At 53.9% G+C, this 21,549-nt stretch overlaps 1 protein-coding gene across 1 annotated transcript in view; it reads right to left on the bottom strand.

Annotated features, from left to right (window-relative positions):
- Positions 1–21,549, bottom strand: part of LOC128269822 (unconventional myosin-IXa-like) — a 30,331-nt gene that overhangs the window by 3,038 nt on the left and 5,744 nt on the right. Inside the window, exons 2-14 of the mRNA XM_053007226.1 lie at positions 19,365–19,475; positions 18,665–18,786; positions 13,624–13,760; positions 13,315–13,550; positions 10,003–10,956; positions 9,780–9,922; positions 9,570–9,705; positions 9,226–9,491; positions 8,773–8,820; positions 6,604–7,098; positions 5,939–6,128; positions 5,743–5,826; positions 10–3,283 (exon numbers count right to left, since the gene is read on the bottom strand). Of these exons, the coding sequence (XP_052863186.1) occupies positions 10–3,283; positions 5,743–5,826; positions 5,939–6,128; positions 6,604–7,098; positions 8,773–8,820; positions 9,226–9,491; positions 9,570–9,705; positions 9,780–9,922; positions 10,003–10,956; positions 13,315–13,550; positions 13,624–13,760; positions 18,665–18,786; positions 19,365–19,475 (6,196 nt within the window). The remainder of the gene's footprint in view (positions 1–9; positions 3,284–5,742; positions 5,827–5,938; positions 6,129–6,603; positions 7,099–8,772; positions 8,821–9,225; positions 9,492–9,569; positions 9,706–9,779; positions 9,923–10,002; positions 10,957–13,314; positions 13,551–13,623; positions 13,761–18,664; positions 18,787–19,364; positions 19,476–21,549) is intronic.

Here is a 21,549-nt window from a genome sequence, read left to right as displayed (position 1 = left end):
CGATCTTACCATTGAACGTGGTGTGATCGTCGTGCTTTCGCTTTTTGTCTTTCTTGCGCTTCGTTTTCGGTTTGTCCGTTTCGCGCGAGCTCATAAATTCGTTCATGAAGCCGCGGAACGCGTTCACGCCCATCGTGAGCGGAAAGTCGTTCTTGCGTCCGGACGTCGTCTCGATCACCTGCTCGAAGTTGGCGATCAGATCGCGGTACTTGATGTTCAGCACGTCCGAGTTTTGCTTGTGCGCCACACTGTACTGAGCCACCAGGTTGTCCTTGAACTCGCGGAGCGCCTGCTTGAACACGCGGTCCACCTCCGACGGCTTCTCGCAGTCGCTCTCCATCTTGCAGATCTTCTGCGTGATGAAGTCCTGCATCAGCTGCAGCTCTTTGGCATCGCTTATTATCTTATCGGTCGAGTCGGTGTACTCGCGCGTGGACGAGATCTTCTGGCTGCCGCTGCCCGAGCTGGCTGCCGCCGCGATCGACTGGTGCTTATCGTGCTTCGGTCCGCCCCCGGTCCGGATGCGCTTCGAGCGCTTGACCGCGGCACACTGCAGCGACTTGATGCCCCCGTTCTGGATACACTTCGTGTGCACCAGCACCTTACAGTCGAGACACCGGTAGCCTTCGTTCACGAACGAGTCAATCTCCTGGCAGCAGGCGCACCGTTCCGCTTTGTTGATGCGCTGCACCTTCCGGAACTGGTGGCCGGCGATGTTGATGCGCGTACTGGACTGATACATATCGTTGCCCCGGTTCACCTCCAGCAGCGGAATCTTGTTCGTCGGGTCCGAGTTGCGCCGCTTGAGGGTGTCCAGCGTGGCGGCGGCGACGGCGGCGTTGCTGCTGCCACTGGACCCACTGCCTGCACCGACCGGAGCGCGCCTCGAAAGCCCCGTTCCGGGATGGTAACTGACGGCGTCGTTGTTGTTGTTTCTGCTTCCGCCGCCACCGCCTCCGAGCTGCTGCTCATCGGACGTCACGATCGACGATTTGATGCGCCGGTTCGAGCTTTTGCTGCTGCTGCTTACCAGCACCATATCGCTGCTGTCCGCTTTGGTCAGCATTCCACCGGCACCGGTGCCGTACCTGGGGCCACTGCCCAGACTGCTGTCCTCTGACTTGGCCGTACCAAGCAGGGCCGCCGCCTTACCCTTCGGCGTGGCGGTGGTGTTGTAGTAGTTCTGCGCAAAGTCATCCGGATAGGCGGCCGTCGCTCGCTGGTTGACGGCGGAGGACGCCATTTTTACACCGCCGCTCGTGGCCGGTGTCGTGTTGTTGTTGTACACGGACTGCTGCAGTTGCTGTTGCTGATGGTGGTGATGTGGATGGTAGTTGGAGGTCGCCGGGAACTGCAGGTTCTGGTAGTTGCCGATGTGGCCCGAGCCGACCACCAATGGCAACGAGGAAGGCGCTCCGGAAGATGAACTCTGCAGCTGCTGCTGCTGCTGCTGCTGCTGCTGCTGCTGATGATGATGATGGTGATGGTGCTGAGTTCCGGTTGAGGATGCCAGCATCTGTTGCTGCTTATGATGTTGCTGCTGCTGCAGCAGGTGATAGTTTGAGTTGATTTCATCGCCGGCCATTGTGCGGGACGAAAGGCGATGGCTGAATGGCAACGAGTCACGCCGCATGCCAGCCATTTGCTGGGGCGGCGTTTGAGTCAGTGTGCCGCTGCTGCTGTTACGATTGAGATTCCTGCTGCCGGCGGATGGTGCCGTGACGGTGCCGCTGGGTGCCGAGCTCATAACTCCGCCACCGCCGCCGCCGCCGGTCTGCTCTAGTCCCGTATTTACAAAGACGATTTCAACATTGCTATTACTATAACTATTATTGCTGTGTTGCTGATTGCGCATCAGACCGCCGCCGCCACCACCAGCACCGCCGTACGTGTCACCGTAGCGAAACCGATGCACACCCGGCCGCCCGCTTCCGTCACTCGCCATCGAAGCGGACGGGCCGGAATCGACACGACGCACCGGCAGCTTGACGCCACCGGCACTGCCATCGATGCTACCGCCGAGGGTTCCGCCGCGCGCGTACCGATACTTGGCCAGCTCCGTGTCGTCGAAGGTGCTCTTGCTGGCCCGCTCGATGTCATACATCCGCGGATTCGGTCGATCCAGCACGTCCTCCTGCCGCTGGAGGGCGGGCTTCTGATACGCGCTACCATTGTTGCTGGCGGACGAGGAGGCGCCACCCGGACCGGACGGCGGCCCGGACGTTATGACCAGATTTTTTATGTACTTTTCATTCCTATCTAAAAGAGCGCATTTCGCTATGGTCGTTGGCAGCGGCGCGGCACCACTCTGTAACGCGGCGCCTCGGCGAGGCACATAGTGCGGATCGTCCACCAGCCCCAGATCCTCGTAACCTTCCTCGTCGTCGTCGTCCTCATCCTCATCGTCCACGGGAACCACACCACCACCGGCCGCTTCGTCCTCCTCTTCCTCCTCCTCCGGCTCGCCCTCGTCCTCGTCGTCATCGATAAAGTCGGCCGACATGCTGTCGTCGGCAAAGAGGGCCCGATTTTTGTTCACAATATCGATCGCCGTCTCGAAGCTCCGGCCCACCACGGACACCGGGATCGGCTTTTTGCGGTGCTCGATCGCTTGGACGATCTCCGCGTAACCGCCGCCCGATGGTGGAGGAGCGGCCGCCGCCGCGGTTGCTCCACGCTCCACGGGCAGGCTCTGCGTCGAGCGTAGCTTGACGCGCTCGCGCTGCAGCAGCTTTTTGCTGAGCAACTCTTTGAACCTCGAGCGCGCCTGGTTGCCGCGGATGCGGGCCTGCACCACCAGCACGCCCGTCTTCAGCTTGTCGTACCACTTGCGCACCGTGTAGCCGCGCCACGTCGCCTGGATGACGGTGGCGGCGTGGTTGCGAATTTTGCGCGTAAACTTCTCCTGCTTCTCGCGCAGATAGTCCCGCCAGTAGGACTGGATCGTGCAGGCGGCGGTCCGGAACTGGCAGTACTTTTTGCGCTGCAGTATCGCCCGGAACCAGCGCTGGATGCGGATGATGCTGTCGATGATCTTCGTGTGCAGCGACACGTCCAGGCGCATCTTTTGCGACTCGCGCATGTAGATTTTGGTCAGCCCGAGCTGGTAGTGCTGCTTGTTCAGGTCCATCGTGCTCATAAAGTCGCGCACGTCCTTCTGCGAGCTGATCAGCCCCTTCGGCAGCAGGATCCGGTACAGCTGGATGAACTCCTCGTACGTCAGCCGCACGTTGTAGCCGGCCCGCCGGATGCGGACCGTCTCCAGCATTCCCGTGTAGCGAAGCTGCAGAGGATAGTGCGAGGGAATCATTAACAGTTTGTCACAAGAAGGGTGTGCAAAGGAAGCAAACTATTATGCTGACAGTCAACAAGACATTCTATGCGATGGCCATCCTCTTCACGAGAACGTGGCGACATTGGTGACGCAGCACGTGTCTCGAAAAAAAAAAACTGTCCATAAAAAGAGGCCATCATCTTTCTTCCGGACGGCCAATTTGCTCTGTCTCCACTCCAGCCGCACCGTGCGGAATTTTATCATCGCTTGTGCGACTGGCCAGTTGCCGATTTTCTCACCCACCCGTGAAGCCGTAACCGACGTTCCTTTCCGTTGCTTTGCGGGTGGTGGTAGCGGAAAGCGGAAATTGTAAAAACATATAAACCCATAAAGCGTGTCTCGATAAGATAGGCTGCAATAGGGTCCCCTGCGAGCGGAATGCGCACATCATGCACACTGCAGGATCGTCTTTTCGGGGACGATCGTAGGCTTTTTAGCAGGTCTCCGGTGCCCTTACATTGTCGAACGGTGCGCAAATGGATTCTGAGTGCAATCACCGCCCCGAAAGAAGGAAGAGTGTACAGCCGACGACGGACCGAGGGACACATTTTATTGCTATTTCCTGTTCGTCGCCCTTCGCCCGTTCGCAGGCTGATGGACCTGTGTGGCACGGCAGCCACTAGAAGCCCCGTGGAAAGAAAAGGACAGCGGATCAGGTTGAAGAAAAAAAACCTCAACCTCAGATGATCGAACGCTAAAAGTATGTCAAATTTTTAGCATGATAAGATCGACCAAAGCCCAAGTGATCTTCTTCTGGCGCAAAGGTTGACCTTATCGACCACCAGTCATCGGAGTGGTACGTGCTACGGGGTAGGCAGCCCACCGTCGGACACCCGACACCGTCCGTCTGGACCCTCCTAATGGCATTTGCGTTCGGACGGGTGAGGAAAGCTGGTGTTTCCGGTTTGACGGCGACGTCTCGACCGACGGGTTAGCAATGGTTGACCTGTACCCTTGCCGCTGCTGATCCTTGCCGTCGTCGGTGCGATCGTTTCTGGGAGTAACTTACCACGGCCACCGTGATGGTCATTTTGAGCCGCAAAACTAATGCCGTCGTCATCAGGAGGGCCACCAGGGTGCAGTGCACGCAGAAGAGTATCAACAGAGCCACCAGCCTTATGCCGAAGTCCGGGTACAATCGAATCAATTCGATTGTCATCTTCCTTACAGCATTTTATCACTGTTCACCGTGGCACGCGTATCTTTTAACTGTTTGATCACCGATTGTTTTTCGTCTTCTCGATTTTTCCACATCATTTAGAACACCAGTGCACCAGCGTTCTAGTTGTATCTTTGATACGACGCGAACACAATCGCTTGCCGAATATGCTAGACAAATAAACTTCACAGAGCCCTCGCATCAAGTCGTACCGTCCCCGTCGAAGGAAGAATTGACACTGAGAGGTACATTTATGTCGAAAGGTCTGAGGCACCGCACCCGAAATGCTGTGCGCGCCCGAGGGGCAGGTAAGCAGAAATTCCATACAAACGGAAAGACCGTCACGATGGCCTGGAACAATCTGGCCGCTGCTGCTGCTGCTGATTCACAACATTAGACAACAAGTCAGCCGGCCCGAAAAGGTATTTGGGAAAAGCAAAAGCGGTTGGAAGCGAGTCAATGTGCAGGCATTGCTCCGTGCTGCGGGTAAGTAATCTGTTTGTTGTTTTGGCTCGTCTCCCATTTTCATGTTTTATCACCCTATCGGAGAGGATTCCTTTATGCAACTCAGCACAGTACCCAGCACTCTGCTTTCTTGCTGTCCGACCGGAGCGATGCACGGCGCGATCGAACAAACTGCTCCTGGGAGAGGCCGAGCGGGTTGAAAAGGGTTTAAGGAACGTTGGTCATCCTTAGAATCGGACACTTTTATCATGCTTTCAGTGTAGGTACCACTTTTTATACTGATGATGACATCTTCAATGCGGAAAAGGCATCAAAAAGTGTTCTTGCCCTAACCCGAAAGATTCATGAGTCTTCGAAAGGTGGGCAAATGTTTCCAATTAGTTATGCAAATTTTTTACCCTATACAATCCGTCCCCCACTTGGGATGGACGTGCAAAATGCTGAAGGATTAGCATTAAATGGACGTTCCCTGTGTATCCTTGGCGTTCGCTTTTTATGTCGGATGTTTCGGCTTAACGGTATTCGTAGCCACAGCCTCGGGATTGTACCGTACAATTGTACATTGCAAATTGAACAGTTACCCCCTGACACCGTGAGACAAAATTAACCTTGACACCTTGACCACGTAATAGAGACGTTTGTAACCTTCAAACACGGTGCCAAATAGCGTCAAATTCAAGGTTCACACTCCGATCGCACGCCTTTTTGTCAGGTTTACAATCAATTCTTTGAACTTCCTCCTTCCTATGACTTCCTGTGCTTCGCGGGGTCCGGGTTCACGTACCTGTCTCGTAACGGTTGCGTCGTCGAACTGGTTCGGAATCTTGTTCGGGTTCGATTTAATGCACCGTATGAAGAATGGATTTGCCTACAAGTGAAACAGCACGGTTAGAAAGCTCGTTAGTGGGCGCGTATCTCTTTTGCAGAGTGGAAAGCACAAAACCGAACCCGCGCGCCCGGTGGCCGGTCTGTCGCCATACCTGATTTAACGTTTCCATCAGCGCTATCAGCGAGTTCTGGAACTGGGCCGTCACGGTGAGCGGCTGTTTGCGCGTTTTGATGCCCGACGTCTGATTCGTGAGGTTTTGGCCGGCGGAAAGCGTTTTCACCGACTGGAGATTCTTGAGGCCCTTCTTCGGCCGTTCCCGAGGACGAAACGATTTGTTTTTCCTGCCAGAGCGCGGGAGAGCGGAGTCAATTAGTGAAAACAGTCCCAATAAAAGGCGCGTTGAGACACGTTGTGAGTTCTGATCGACGATTTGGCAATTTGGCCTGCAAGTTGAGCTTGACAATTTGTAGCAAACACACGCGCGCACACACAACAGAAGGAAAAAGAAAATTCAAAAGCCAGAACATTCCAATCGTAAACTCGATCAACTTAAAAACGCATACGCAAGAACAAGGGTAGCAGGAACGCTAAGCATAATGTTGGAAGCAAAAATTTCAACAAAATAACATTTACTATACAGTGTAAGGATGACGGTAAAACGGGGGAATGCGCTAAGGATACTAATTCCGTTCGAACGATAATCAAGGGTTTGTCACTAAATGCGGGTTCCGCGGTTTGGCCGAAATGAGAATTTACACGATGTTGTGTGTGTGTGCACGATGCTTGAGGCCTGCGCGGCTGCGTCTGGGAGCTTACATCACGATCTGCGATGCACGGGCCATCACGTCCTGGCCGGACCGTTCGAAGCGGTTTCGTGTGGCGGCCGTGCCAAACCCGTATCCCTTGACACCTCCGCCACCAAGGGAACCGCCGCCGCCGGGCGAATGGGAACCACCACTGTTGCCACCGCCGCCGGCATGCCTTCCGCCCATGGACCCATTGTTGCCGTACGTCGGCGACGGCGATGTTGGGGACGATCCCGGCTGGTGCTGGTGGTTGTGGAGCTTCGGATCCATCTGTTGCTGGCACTCGTAGTTCAGCTTGCCGTCGGGGAAGTTTTTGTTATTGAAAGCGAAATTGGACCACGAGCGGCGCGGTGTCGCTCCAGCGGCACCACCCAACGCTGCGCTGGTGTATTGGCCGCCGGTGGGGCTCGCGTTCCCAAGTGACTGCCGGTGGTGGTACCCGAGGTTGGCCGGCGACGAAGGTGGACCCGATGTAAAGTCACTCATGGCATTGCTGATGCGCTTGCTGCGAGGCGCACGCGCGGCACGTTGGATGTGTTCATGGGCATGGGCATGGTTTGGTGGTTGATGTTTTGTGGATGTTGGCATGATGGCAAGAGATGGCACACGGAAACGATACGCAACAACGGGTAACAGAGGCGCACAATGATCGTCGCGAGGATGAAAATAAATCAAAAAAACGAAAGAAACGGAAATATTTATAGAATGGGAAATGATAGGGCACTGATACTGGGGGATCAGTGAAGAGAGTGTTGTGAATGAATTAACCACAAAACAGTTAGTAACCCTACAACCGTTCACCACCGCCGCAGTGTGACAGAATGAGTTATGAAGCGTACGGAAGGTAGTAAGTAGTCCCCCCATTCGAACACGTTAGTAGTCGTGTTAGCCGTTCACGAAACTATCCTCTACCATCTATGGCAAACAATCGCAACGTATCGTGTTTCGATCGCCTCCGATAGCTACCAATGGCTAACTATTGTTTTTATATACAGACGAGTTGGTAACAACGGCGTTTAGCGAGCACACGGCAAGCGCTTTAAAATCACTACGATCGCGATGGTTAATCACCAAGAAAAAACGAAAGACAAAAACGGGGACACGCCCGCCCATGGTTAACAAGTGACAAGACAAGAAAAACCACGAAAATCAAACCCGGGGCGAGCTGCCCGATGGAACACGCGAGAGAGCAACACACAGACACGGTAACGGGCCTCTTGCCAAGGTTCTGGTTCCGCTCCGGGCCGTTCCATCGAGGGACAAGACAGCAAACAAAAGTACGCTTACGGCCAATTTTTGCGGCGCTCTCTGGCCCCCTTGGGCGTGGTGGCTTTCGCGGAACAGTTGCGGTACCGATCCAACATGCCACCGTCCCGCACCGGGCGCCGGCTGCAGAACAGTTTCCTGCCGACGTGGAAAACATACGAACAGACGGTAATAAGAGAGTGACGAACTGAGGTTTCCCCGGTGGTGCTCCGGACTCGGTACATTATTATCTTCATTATCACAGACACTCGCGCTCGCAGGCATTAGAGTCGAAAAGTGCTGAAAAAGGGTTTTGTCGAAAAATGCTTGGACACTCTTCTCAACAGCTGCGAAACCAGCGAAATGGCTTTCCTTTTTCTATTGCCACGAAGGCGAAGTTATTACGGAATTGCGAAGGGTAGCGGAGGTTTGAACCGTAATGGGGTGATCGACATCGAGGGTGATCGATGATAAAGCATTGAGACCGTATGAAAACGTGAAAAATGAAAAGTGAATGTTAGGGACACTTGAGAACATTTCTGAGCCAGAAATCGAAAAACACGAACGGAATTGAAGATGGTATAGAGGGAAAAAGACAGAGGGACAACAACACAAAGTCAATTGAGTTAAAAGCACATGAGCAAACGGGACTGCCCAAGAGAAGGGGACGAGGACACACAGACTGGGCAATGGTAACACATAAACAGGCATTCAACATGAAACAAGTAACAGGAGAAGAACAGGTGGCATCGATTGAACCATAGCGGAACGAAACACTTAGGAGCATGAACTACACACAACACATAGAGAAAATAAACACAGAAACTAGTGTAAAAGTAGTTCAACAAGTAGTGTGGCGCCATCACAGCGAGAAACAGAGATAGAGACAGAGAGTGTGAGGATCAGCGACACACAGAAAGAATGAAGGACTTACGCAATCCGATTGATTGTTAGATTCACCGATGAAACCGTCACAAGATGGCTATAAGTTCAGAGACACATACGATCACACACGATCGGAAACCGCCACCGTGACACCAGAGAGAGAGAGAGAGAGAAGGAGAAAAGCGAGTTCAAAGAGTTAGAACGGAGCATGGGGTCGATCGAAATGTACACCAGACCGGGAAGGACATTTGATTGGGGTTAAGAAGGTTTCGGTGGAGAATCGATAGAAACGCACCGGACCGGTGGTTTGAGATCGTTTGGTTTGACGGGGGAAAGAAACAAAACCGTGGTCAATGATCGATAGGCACCGGTGAGCTCCATCACCCTACAAGGCCCGGCGGGGCACTAGCCCAAGCCGCCCCAAGCACACCATACACCGAGACACAGAAGACACCTTCCTTCCGACAATCGGTCCGATCACCGCGGCCCACCAACACCTTACCTGACGATGCTGTCGTTCGGGGCACGGTACCGCGTTTTCGTGGCCATCTTGCTGAAGGACATGTCGGCCCGCTCCTTCCGGTGCTTGATGCCCGCCGACCGGAAGGCAAAGTAGCCGCGGAAGAAGGCGCGCAGGATCGCCCACCGGAAGACGGCCACCGGATCCGCACCGACCAGTTCGCGCACGAACGCCATGCTGGAGTTTTTCAGCACACTCACAATGTCCTGCCGCATCAGGTCGAGATTCTTTTCACGCATTTCTGCCACCTTCGGAAACAGGAAAGGAAAAACGTTAGCGTCGTCGGCGCCCGTCAGTGTGTCTGACCCTCGGTCGCTCTCGGTTACCTGGTATTTCACCTTGCCCGCGTAGTGCTTTATGATAAATGCGTTCTCCTTGCGCTGGGGCTTCTCGTAAAATGCGTTATCCTTGTGAACACTGTTGAACTTTTGCAGCAATGTTTCGTTGGTGGCACCGGGAAAACTGAAAACCGGACGAAGGGAAGGATTAGTAAGAGGCTGCTGGGGTTCCCCCCCAGGGGTCTCACTGCAACTCACTTGCACAGATCGTCCAGTATACACAGCAAACCGGAAGGTTTCGATTCGAACAGCTGCAGGCAGCCGTAATTGTCTAGAAATTCTATATCAGTCCATTTGATTCCTTCGCGCTTGTATTCCTTCTGTTCGTACTTGAACACGTGCTGTTCGGGGGGAGAAGGAAAAGAAAAGGTGCGCCTTTAGAACTGTCCCGCTTTCGGGTGGCGTGTCCCGCGGTTCGTACCAGATTAAAGTAATACTGTAAATGCTCGTTCGCATAGTTGATGCACAGCTGCTCGAAGCTGTTCTGTGGTCCAAAGTCCTCGAAGCCGAAGATGTCGAGCACCCCGATCGAGTGGCCCGTGTGCAGCGCCTGGTCCTTGTTCAGCAGCGCGTGGTTCACCTGCAGCACGATCCAGTCGAAGAGCGCCCCGTACAGGCACTTGGCCAGCGCGTCCCGGGCCGCGATCGCTTCCGGCAGCTTGTACTGCATGATCAGCGTTTCGCCGCTCGCTTTCACGCGCTTCGAGGTCAGGGCCGACATGAGCGTTTCCTGCTTCACCCGCAGGAGCTCCGATATCAGACCGACCACGTCCGGGTTCCGCACCTGCACGCTCTCGTCGTGGTGGTAGGTGGACTTTTTCGGGAAAAACTCCACGTTGCCCAGCAGCAGCACGGCCGACAGCACGTTGAACAGGCGGCGCTGCTTCTCGGCCGAGAAGCCCACCATCTCCATGCTCTGCTTGAGGCGCGAGAACTCGTACTTCTCGTCGCAGTTCTCGAGCGTGAGATTCTTCGCGTTCAGGTAGTGGTACTTTTCGGCCGGCAGCAGGTGCAGCGCGCTCCGCTCGGTGTCGGTCGCCCCGGACAGCAGATAGTAGAACACGTGGTAGTTGCGCTCGTAGTGGCCCTGCGACACGATGCGGCTCTTCTCCAGCAGGTACTTCTGGACGACCGCACCCTGCACCATCCCGTTCTCGCGGTAGTTCACCTGGATGAACTTGCCGAAGCGGCTGCTGTTGTTGTTGTGGGCCGTCTTCGCGTTGCCGAACGCCTCCAGCACCGGGCCGGCACTGAGGATGGTCTGCTCCACGCCGGACCCGTGGGCGCCCTTCTGCGACAGGGCCGTCAGATGGTGCAGCAGGAAGTTGGTGCTTTCCGTCTTGCCCGAGCCACTCTCGCCGCTGATGACGATACACTACAACGAAACAATGGATTCAAACGCGTTATTGAAACATTAATCCGCCGAAACCTGGCAAATGATATAATTTTTGTAATCATCTGAGCCACCAAAGAGCCTGGAGTGCAGCTGGACAGCTGGACATACGCGCCCGCATTGGCTGCTGGCCAATAGAAGTCCAATTTCGACCGGTCCAACTTTCTCCGGTCCAACACCTCGTGTTCCCGCCCCGCCTAACGGAGGGTGGCGCAATACTTTCTCTTTGCAGCGCACTGCGCTAAATAATCACCATACGCGAGAGGAGCGGTCGTCATCGGGGTGTCGAGCGAGTCGTGAAAAAACCCCTTAAACATGCGACGGTGCCGGCGGCAAGCGTAACATTGTAGCGGACACTTAACCCCGGTAGCAAAAGCCCCGGCGCCGCCTCCCGGCCGCGTGTTCATTCATAACTCGTTTGATCCATTCATTTGTACCATTTTGGTATGAATGCCACGGTCACAGCTGCTGTCCTCGGTGTGCCGCTGGCCAGAGCTTCCTCCTACAACATTTGGAGCAACCGAACGGCGAGTGCTGCTTGGCCGCTGGTTTTTACAGCCGCTGCTTAGGGAAGGGAGACACGTTTGTTTGCTTTCCTCACCAAACCCCCCGGCCAACAACCTGGGGGGGGTCCTGTCGAGGCCAATTCATTCACGAGTCCGGTCGCGTTCACCAATTCCTCGAGGTTTGTCTCTCCTAACGATGGCCCGTCTGCCGTTTCTGGTGCCTTCTTAAGCACGCGAACCCCTACAAGCGTCAGGCGTTTAACGCTTGGCGCAGGACGGACACCCCGATGTCACCACCGGAAAGCCAATTAGGCAGGCAGGCAGCAGGTGGCAAAGCTCAGCTCAGATCAGACGATTGCATTTAGGCACGGGGGTCGATGCGCTTTTGATTCCCCGACCGGCGTTTGTGCCGGGGGACGGTGTGCCTCCAAATTAGCTCCACCATTCAAATCGTACGATCCCTGATTAATGATTCTCTGTTTCGACAAACCTAACCTCGCTTCGAGGATTGTTTACCGATGGAGAGCCCACATGCAATAAATCTCCCCGATGACGACATTGCAGTTCCGGTCGGCCGACCGCTGGACGTCGTCGTTTTGGGCTCCCCGTAATCCGCCAACCTTCTGCCTCCGCCGGAGCAACATCATTAATGAGGTGCTTTGCAAACCAAAGGTTACTTTAAGAATCAACAATCTCAAATGGACCCCTAATAATCGTGCAAACGTAAAGTCTTACGATCGACGTGACGCGCAAAAAACGTTCTACAACCATCGACCACACGTGCTGTGTGATTATTCTCCGGGAATGTGTAACATTCTTGAGGCGTACCGAAAGTGTCTGATTTTAAAAATGCAGACCCCACTGCGGAGTGCGACCCGTAAACACTTGGTCAGCATTTTGTATCAACGCGGAGGATGACGACGCCTTCAACGGATGATGGCTTCAATCAAGCGCGCTTCTTCCCCGTTCCCGTCGAGCTCCTTGACCACGCAGCAAAAGAAAGAAAACAGTACAACCGCATGCAACGACGCCGGAGGGCCGAGAGGCCAACCCTGGAGGAGGAGGAGGCGAAAGATGAAAACACCCCTGGCACTGCGGCGCGCACATCCCATATGGACAGCGGCGAGCGCGAGCGCAACAGATGGTCATAACTCATTGCACCTACCGCCGCCGCCGCCGCCGTGACATTGCATCGCTCGACTCGACACGGAGCCGTGGGGGGGTTTGGGAGCCGGCCGGACTGCAGTTGGCATAACTCCAGAAAGCGAGAGAGCGAGAACGAGAGAGAGGCGGCTCCACCACTGGACACACTGTGGAGTGGAGTGTTTTGACTGACCTCAGCATCGCCGAGGGCCGAGGAGTGCCGTTGATGATGTTGCAAGATGGGCTGCTGATGGCGAAGAAGAGTGCATCATCCACGCACACTCTCGCTCGCTTTTCATCTCCTCTCTGCACACACACACACACACAGATTCTGGTCTCTCCGCCGACGGTCCGGGAATGTCTCCGGCGCCGTCGCCACCGTCGTCGTTCAATTAACTATGCATGATTCAATTTAATTGCACTTAGGAGCCGCGCACTCTGCACGCCGGGCCGGAATGTGTTGAGGTCACCAACGCGGGAAACTCTAATCAACCCCGATCCTCGCGCGCGTCCTTTTAGCAAAACATATTAAATTGAGCACTCGGGGCTAATTGTTTAGTGGATGGCTCTGGGGCTTACATTCTCAAAATGCTCACCCGCGTGTTACGGGGCCCTCGATTGGATCCATTACAACCCTACCTAATCTAGCCTTTCCCTGGATGTGCTGAAACTTTCAACCTATACTCGTTACCTGGTTGCGTTTCTCCTTCAGCATGTTGTAGTAAGCGTTGTCCGCGATGGCGAAGATGTGCGGCGGCAGGATCGGGCCGATCCGCTGGTTCTGGTAGAGCCGCACATACTTGGGGTTGTAGATCGGGTGAAACTTGAACGGGTTCACCGCGATCAGGATGCTACCGACGTAGGTGTAGATGTGGCCGGCTTCGAACCGCTGCCGCAGGTTCTCGAGTAACGTTGCTTCGTTAAGATCTGCAAGCAAAGGCAACGGCGAAAGAAAGATCAGTCACAGCCACTAAAGCCTCATCCAACCTGCGGTACTCACCTGGAAGTTGGCACAGGTCAGGATATTCTCTATTTTCTTTCTGCAGCAGAAAAGGTATAAAGTCTCTTAGTATCTGTGGATCGAGTCCATAACTATCTAGCCAAGGAACGTCGCTTTGTATTTCACGTAAATAGAATCTGCAAAGAGAGAACGGGGAAAGGTATGGTCATCAATCAGAGCATAACCGTAGCGGAGCATAAAAACGCGGAGATGGAAATCATTTGATCGCAGACGCCGGGCAGCTTGCAAATGTCGATGATTCATACCCAACTCAGAGTTGGACTACGAACACACGAAGCCCATAATTACTACAAACTCGCGAGGGTCGCGGCCGCTCGGACCACAACGCCCAGACTAACCGACGCACCCACGCAGGGGCTGCCCAACGCCCCAAAATTGCCCGTCCCTCCCTCTGTCTTAGGATCACGCCCGATCGACCGGTAAAAAGTAACGACCATTCTGTCTGTATTTCGCGCGTATGACTCATTGCCCCATTTCGGTGCTATGATCGCCGGCCAGGCCGTGATTGCTCCCCGATCTTCCCCCATGTGCCGTGGCCGCTTAGTGGCCATAATTTGGACAGTTACTAATGGTACACTCGGCGTGCGGTGCGAAAGCGTGCGCCACATCGTTGATCGATCGCGATCGATCGCGACCGATGCCGGCGCGATACGCGATGCTTTCCGTTTGCGTCTCACGTTGCGCGCACGTTGCGGAAAGGCAAAAATTAAATTGTATAAAAATAAACACACGCAGACCGGGGGCAAACCAATTAGGAACACAGAGTCATAATACGCGCCGCGTCCGTCCACGAGCCGCGAAGTGAAAGGAAAGAACCTGAGCGGAAAAGTTCCACACACTCTGTTTCCTCTCTTCTGCGCGGTGTGCTGTAAGCGGACGGGACAGTGGTCCGGTAGAGAACGTAGCTACAATTTAACGAGCCCACGAGGACTTTATTACTTTGTTGCGGCTTCTGGGATTTGTCAACCGATTGGCCAACACACGTCAGAATAGCGGTTCACAGCGGAACTCCCTCTCCCGGGGCGGAACTCGATATTTGGTAATCTCTTCGCCCAACTCGGGCAAACATCTGCTTAAGGCCACTTGGCACGCGCCACCCCATTGCGCACATTGCGATGCTTCCATGTCCTTCGGCCACCCGATTAGAGGCCGTAGTCAGCTTCGTACCGGATTGTTTACCGGCAACAGCAGCAGCAGCACCACCCAGCGGAACCGTTCTGCTTCCATCACCTCCATCGTATGTGCGGAAACGCCCCGGCTATGAGAACGGCCAGCTGACCATTCGCCGAGCAGCTTCGGTCCCAAAATACATTCCTCGCTGACTTGCCCCGTTCATTCGAGTAGTTTTTGGGGAGTTTCTCGGCCGGCGGCGGCGACACTCTAATCAACCACCCGAAAAAGAGTGCGTGTGTCGAGTTGAGCTGAGCTGTGCTGAGCGTGGGTCAACGCGGACACTCCCGTGCCAAGGTCTGAGGTGCTCAGACCTTGGTGGATCGGATCATTGCGGTGGGCGGCCGGATCACACTTCACGCCGTCGCCGTTGGCGGTGAGTGCATTCATCCCGCGGCCTGCGTTCGCATTTTCAAATGATAAATGTCATCGCAACGTCAAAACATGTCCCCGCTCCCGGTGCGCGGCCACAAAACACACTTTCCGGCGCAAGTCATTAGGCGCGAAGAAAGTATGACTGACAGAGAGCGGAATGGGATGGACGGCCCACCGGTCGGTCGGTCGGTCAATCAGCCAGCCAACAACAAACAAATAATGAGCACGGCACACATGTTGCGGATTCTCGGCCGGGGTCTGTTGTCACCGCCGAGCGTCGGCAGGTCACATGGCGGGCCAGCACGTACATTAGCACGAAACGACGCCATTCGCCGCCGCCGCCGACGGGCAGATTCGATCGTCACATTTTCGTCACACCTCATCGCACGCTTCGGGTTTTCCTCATTTTCCCAATTGTTTACCGACCGAGATCGGGGGGCCCATCGGCGCGGGTTATAAATTTTGCCACCAACCGCCAGCACCGATCGGATCTCAGCAGAACGCGCCGATTTTCGCGGGCCACAAAAGGACCACCGTTTAAATGATCGTATCGTGGGGCCCCAGAATTGAATTCGGAAAAGCCGTAAATTGCGGGCGGCGTCGTCGTGGCGTAATCATTTCCGGACCTGTCCACGTGAGACCGGCTGATGCAATTGTTCCGCCGCCGTGTTTAAAAGATGATTTATTAGTGATGCCGCGCGATCGGTCGGTTTCTCGATCACGATCGAAATCTGCCCACCCGGCGGCGGCAGATGAAGAAATGCAGATTTGGCCCGAAATTACCGTGGCGTGTCGGCAGACAAGTGGCGACACGGACCACATTGGTGGTGGACCTCTCTAAGCCATAAGTCACCGCGAGCGACCGGGACGCAAGAAGATGGGATCTTTTATCTTGTTTGTCGTTCAGTAATCGCTGCAGCAGCCCTAATCCCTAGCAGGGTGCTGTGAAAAGTATGTCACAATATCTCGAGATCGCGGTGCCGCGTAGCTGTCTTGTTTGGGGTATGTTGTAATACGGGGTTTCGGTCTCGTTTTCGGTTGATTAATTTCTGTCCCCCTTTCCGAACCCCGGATTCCGGAAAACCCACCATTTTCCGCGCATTACAACATCCCATCTCCGACGCTCTGCTGTGTGGTCGAATTAATCCCCATCTCGGGCCACCGCCCCGGTTTTCTCGGATCTGTCAAAATATGACACACCACGCGGAAGGGTCCCTTTTGGGTGGGGCATGGGAACTACTAACCGAATAGTTTCAGCGGAGTGGTGTGGTGGCCAGCTACCAGAGCAGCATCCTATATTTAGGATCCAAATCCGAGAGACACAGAATTCCGTGGCCCACGCGGGGTGGGTGACTTTTCCCGGAACGAAGAAGAACGGTTCTTGTGGACTCTGGCAACAGCTGTCGGGGTTTGGGGAGAGTTGAGACATCATCCGTCCGTCCATCCGGCCGACCGAGGTGTGCCTAAGTACCGCGTGATGGAGGAGACTTGGCCCTTGGCGTTGGGCAGAGGGATACGCGCGCTAATTACTATTAGTGCGCGCGCGATACACATTTGGCGTGCCAAACGAATTATCCACCTGATGACGTAATCATCCGTCATATTTCACGTAACATAAACACTTTTGGCCGTGAGTGAGGAATTTTGAAACCATCCCCTAATTGGCTCGTTCCAGGAAGAAGATGACTGATCGGACACTAAATGGGACGCTATCGGATGGACGCCATTTTAATCCAGTTCCTCGAGCCGGCCACTAATTGGAACCCCCTCCGATCGATCGGCCAATCGATCGATCAGCGGCGTTGAAGGGTTCCGCGCGGTAGTAAACAAATTAGCGCCGTGTGCGCTGGCGGCGAAGACCGATCAGAATAGATCGCATCATGCTGCTGCTGCGCTGTGGCCAGCACCGGTGGCCACGGTAAACGAACCACAAACGGGATATATTTTTGGCGCACAAACGCGCTGGATAAAAATACATTCCACTGTTGTGGCATTCCCCGGCTTCTGACAGACGCGCGGCGGGCGGGCCAGGGGCGCCGCAATCGATTTGTCGAAAGTGCGTCAAGCCGTCGTTTCCGCACTCCGCGCCCCGTCCGCGTCCGTTTCACCTACTCCCAGATGGGGAGAAGAAGATATTTTAAGAACCCCTTTCATCTTGAGCCGCTCGCTTTCGTCAAGTGGTGCACGGGGGGAGCGGTGCGCGAATAATGGGACGGGAAGGGAACTACGTGTTAAGAGAAGGAGTTAAGAGTTGCACGGATCGCGCGGCTCGGTAAATCATACCCATCAACCGCCCGGGCCGAGTGGCGGTGACTTAAGAACTGACCATTTACGCCGTGCCGTGTCGAAAGGGCGCCTGAGATATGGCGGGTTTTGGGATCGCCGACGGCTTTGCCACACAGAGTGTGACCGTTCCCGATGAGACGCCTTTTGTTACGGGTGGTCAGTTAGGGTGATGATAGTGGCAGGAATGTACAGTACAAAGGTTTCGGAATTAGAAATTCATTTTAAAGAACAATTATTCAACTGGATCGTGATTCCTTTCTGATCGGCAGATTGATTTGTTTGGCAACAAGAGGTTTGATTAGAAGGGCCAATCATTATCGATCTTGCTAAATGTGTGTGCATATGGCCATTCGACAACATTATTTCCTAGTCATTTGTTTATTTGTTTAGTTACTAGTTTGGTACAAAAATACATTCCAAACCCAAAACACGGAGTAGGTTCCATTCAAGCGCAGCGTGTGCTATATTTTTTTGTGCGCACGGCGTAGTTTAAAATCCTTTATGCAGCCCAATAGCTGGTGGGGAATTATATACTTTACTCTGACTTCATTGAGTGTAGATTCCGCTCTCGTTAGACTATTCAACCTCTGTGTAACGGTAGTGGAGTGTGCCGAACCATTCTAAAACCAGGAAAAACAATTAGGGGCCCCATCAAATCAGAACAAAGCACCACACCTGCGTCTCCCTGCGCTCAACCGTACGCCGAAAGCATGGCGGCTCGGCCGCGTAAAATTTTCACAACTTTCCCGATGGCGGCGCTCCATCATCTGGCCGACGGATAATAATTTAACAAAATCAATTTCCCGCCAATCAACCAGCCGGGTGGCTTCGATTGCTTCACCAAACGCTTTTCACACACTCCCACCCCCCGTTGGTGGCCGCCAAGGGTGGCCGCCAAGTGCCGGTGGCGGTGCATCGGGGGCAACATCGATCGCCGCCGAGACGCGTCAAAACGATGACCGGAACAGGTTTAACGGACGCGCCGCACCGCGCCAGGGAAAAGTAAAAGTGAAATTCACTTCCCCACCTGACTGACCCACCCTGCCGTCCCCTGGGGCCTCTCACCAATCGCGCGCGTATCAATGGAAATCATCATCATCATTTGTTTCATCAGCGCGAGCTAATAAATTGCATCGGATGTGCATCCGTCGCCCGGGACCGGTCTTCTCTGCCGGCTGCCGCTACTTACCTATGAAAATCTTTCTCCGAGTGCATCGGCCACAGCAGCATCACGGAGACGGGTTTTTCGTGCGCGGAAAGCCTCCGCTCCTTGCACTCGCCCGCCACCTCCGCCAGCTCATAGTTGTTGCCCTGTGCGATGGGGACCGAGAGAGAGGGAGAGACAGAGAGAAAAAGATGGTGATTTTATATTTCATAAGTTTTTCCGACTCGAAGCCAAACGGTGGCCGATCGGTCGGTGGCCCCCGTGAGTCGTAAATAGGCGAATTTTGCTGGCCGCTGGCTGCTGTTGCTGCTAATTGATGAAAGTTTACTTGTTATTCGGTGGCCGGAAGAGAAATTTTCCGACCGATTCATTCGGTGATGGGGATCGATTCTATTCAGTGCCCCCTCTTGGTGGTTGCCTTTTCCCGATGCCGCCTGTCTTCGGTTTCGGTTTGAAGGACTTCTCTAACTTTCTTCCTTATTATTTTTTCTATCGTTGTGCCAATTTACGCTAAATTCTGGTTATCTTTTGCTACGAGTCAGGCGTTACATTTGGAGCACCGAGTGCAGACGCAGCAGCAGCGGCGGCGGCAGCGGCGTCACTTTTCCGGCGCAGCAATTACGTCAGTGGGCGCGCAACTTTTCTTTTCAGCCCACCCGGGGGACCGACGCCGACCGGAAAGAAAAATGCTAAATTAAAAACAAAAGGAAGCAATCCGTCTTACCGTTAGCCCCAGCCGCTCGACGATGCAGGAAACGATCTCCTCCGCCGTGGTCTGCTTCGAGGCCTCCACGCTGAGCGCCTCATAGTGCAGCGACAGTGCACCGACGTAGACCTGTTTTTCCCCGGGTGGGACCAGCGAAAGAGAAGAGAAAAACCGTTGCAGAACGGGCCCGGTTAGAGTGGGTTGGATGCGGAACCGAATCAAAGAAAGAGTAGAAGAAAAACAACGCAGAAAACACATCAAGTGAAAGAGGTGTCAATGTACCGATGGCTGGCTGGCTGGAAAGCTGCACATGATATAATGCAGTGTCCATCCCGACACACTGCGGGAGGGTTGAAAAACTAACCACCGGATGTGCCGGTCAGAGGCGGGAACGCGGGAGAGAGAAAAACGGAAACAAGACGCTCGGTTGGGTCAAACGGAGGGTACGCTACGTTTGCTCGAACATAATAGTGGCACCAAGAAAATGCACTTCTTTTCACAGCCTCCACCCGAACTAATGGTCAGTGTCAATTTATATAAAAAGTTATCGTAAAACAACTATATCAACCCAAGTCAAACAGTAAAACAAATAGAAAGTGAGGAAGATGATGAGCAAAGAAAGCGAAAAGTTTGAAAATAATAAGATAAAATAAAACGAATCGAAAAACAAGTGAAACAAACCCACAATGAGTCAAACTTTACACACCATCCAACTTAAGGCACGCCAGCCGTGTATCTGGTGGTTTACGCTAATCAATAAAACGCGACTTCCTACGTAACGCACACGATCGGGTGTGTCGCCCGGCCTGGGGACCTTAAAAAACACACAGCGAGAGCCGTGGTGGCCTAGGGGCTTGGGCTAATGTAATCATTTCCTAAACACTGTCGCGGTGTGTATTAATTATCATCATACGACGACGACGAGTCGCAGAGGGTTCCACGAGAGAGTCGGACCCTGGATCGGGGGACCGCTTTCTCGGCCGATGCAACACCGTGTCGTGTCGAGGAGTGTGGCACGTCTCCGCGTGCAGCCGCGGCCGTGTGATTGCACCACCACGGGCCACGGGGCGGACGGTTATAAGAAGCACGGAAGAGAGCGACACGGAAAGGAAGCGATAAAACGCGCGCGTTACGCGTGCAATTCGCGCGATACGCACATGTCGCCCGGCGCACGTTTGGCACCGGACCGGAAGCGAAAAACGAAAGTGTTGCCCCAGAAGTCTTGGCCTGTGTCTTGGCAGTCTTTTGTGGAGGCTTTTCTTTCTCTCTCTTTAGAAGTTGACCAGTTTTTTTAGTTTTCCCGTTTTTGTTTCTAATACTGTTGTTAAATGCATTTCGATCAATCTTGGCCTTGTTCTATGCTGAACCGTTTGCTGTATGCTTCTGTTTGTTGTTTGTCGTTTGTTGAGTTTTCGGTGTTTGTTTCGATTGTTGGTTTATTCTTTTGTCTGCCAACTGTCGTTTGATCACTTTGCTGTTTGTTAGTTCTGTGTTACCATTTACCTAGCCTAAGTTCTCGTGGCATCGAATCGACGTTCATACAAGTGTCTTAAGTTTGTGCAATAAATTGTTTAAATTTCCATTTCCAAATGCTCTTCTTTGATCGCTCGCTAAAAACCCAGTGCGCAAGCAAATTGGCTCTTAAACGGCTCGCAGACCCGACACAGAGCAGAGCACAGCATACGTCGTGCACCCTCTCGTCCAGATGGAAGTGACAGATACTACAGAACGGGCGGCGCGCATTGCAATCAACTCGAATTGTACGGCGACCGCATCTTGCGGCAGCGTGTGGTGGTGTTTGCGTTGTGATCTTACTCCCAAGTCGTCATAAGCGGCTGGCGGCATGATGTCACGCAAAATAGTAACCCATCGGAACATGAACCGAGAGTAATTATACACACACACACACATCAGTTTCGCCGGCTGATGGTGCTCAATGAGTCATGCCGCGACATCGGGAGGCCCCCGGGAGATGATGTCGCCTAGCCAAAGGGCCGTGGAACAAATTTATTTGAAACATAGAGTAATAAACCAGCGCGCGGCCGATTGAAGGAATGCCGAGCTGCGGTTGTGCGCTTCGCGGAAGGAACACAAAACCGCTCGCTCTCTCTCGGTGGGTGCTCCACTTTTTTTGCCTGAATTCGGCAAACATCCTTGACCCGATCTCCGAACCGAACCTTCGGAAGCGAACCAGAGAGCTCTT

This window comes from Anopheles cruzii, chromosome 3 (genome assembly GCF_943734635.1).
Source record: "Anopheles cruzii chromosome 3, idAnoCruzAS_RS32_06, whole genome shotgun sequence".
Taxonomy (NCBI): domain Eukaryota; kingdom Metazoa; phylum Arthropoda; class Insecta; order Diptera; family Culicidae; genus Anopheles; species Anopheles cruzii.
This window is presented reverse-complemented; position numbering and strand designations above follow the sequence as displayed.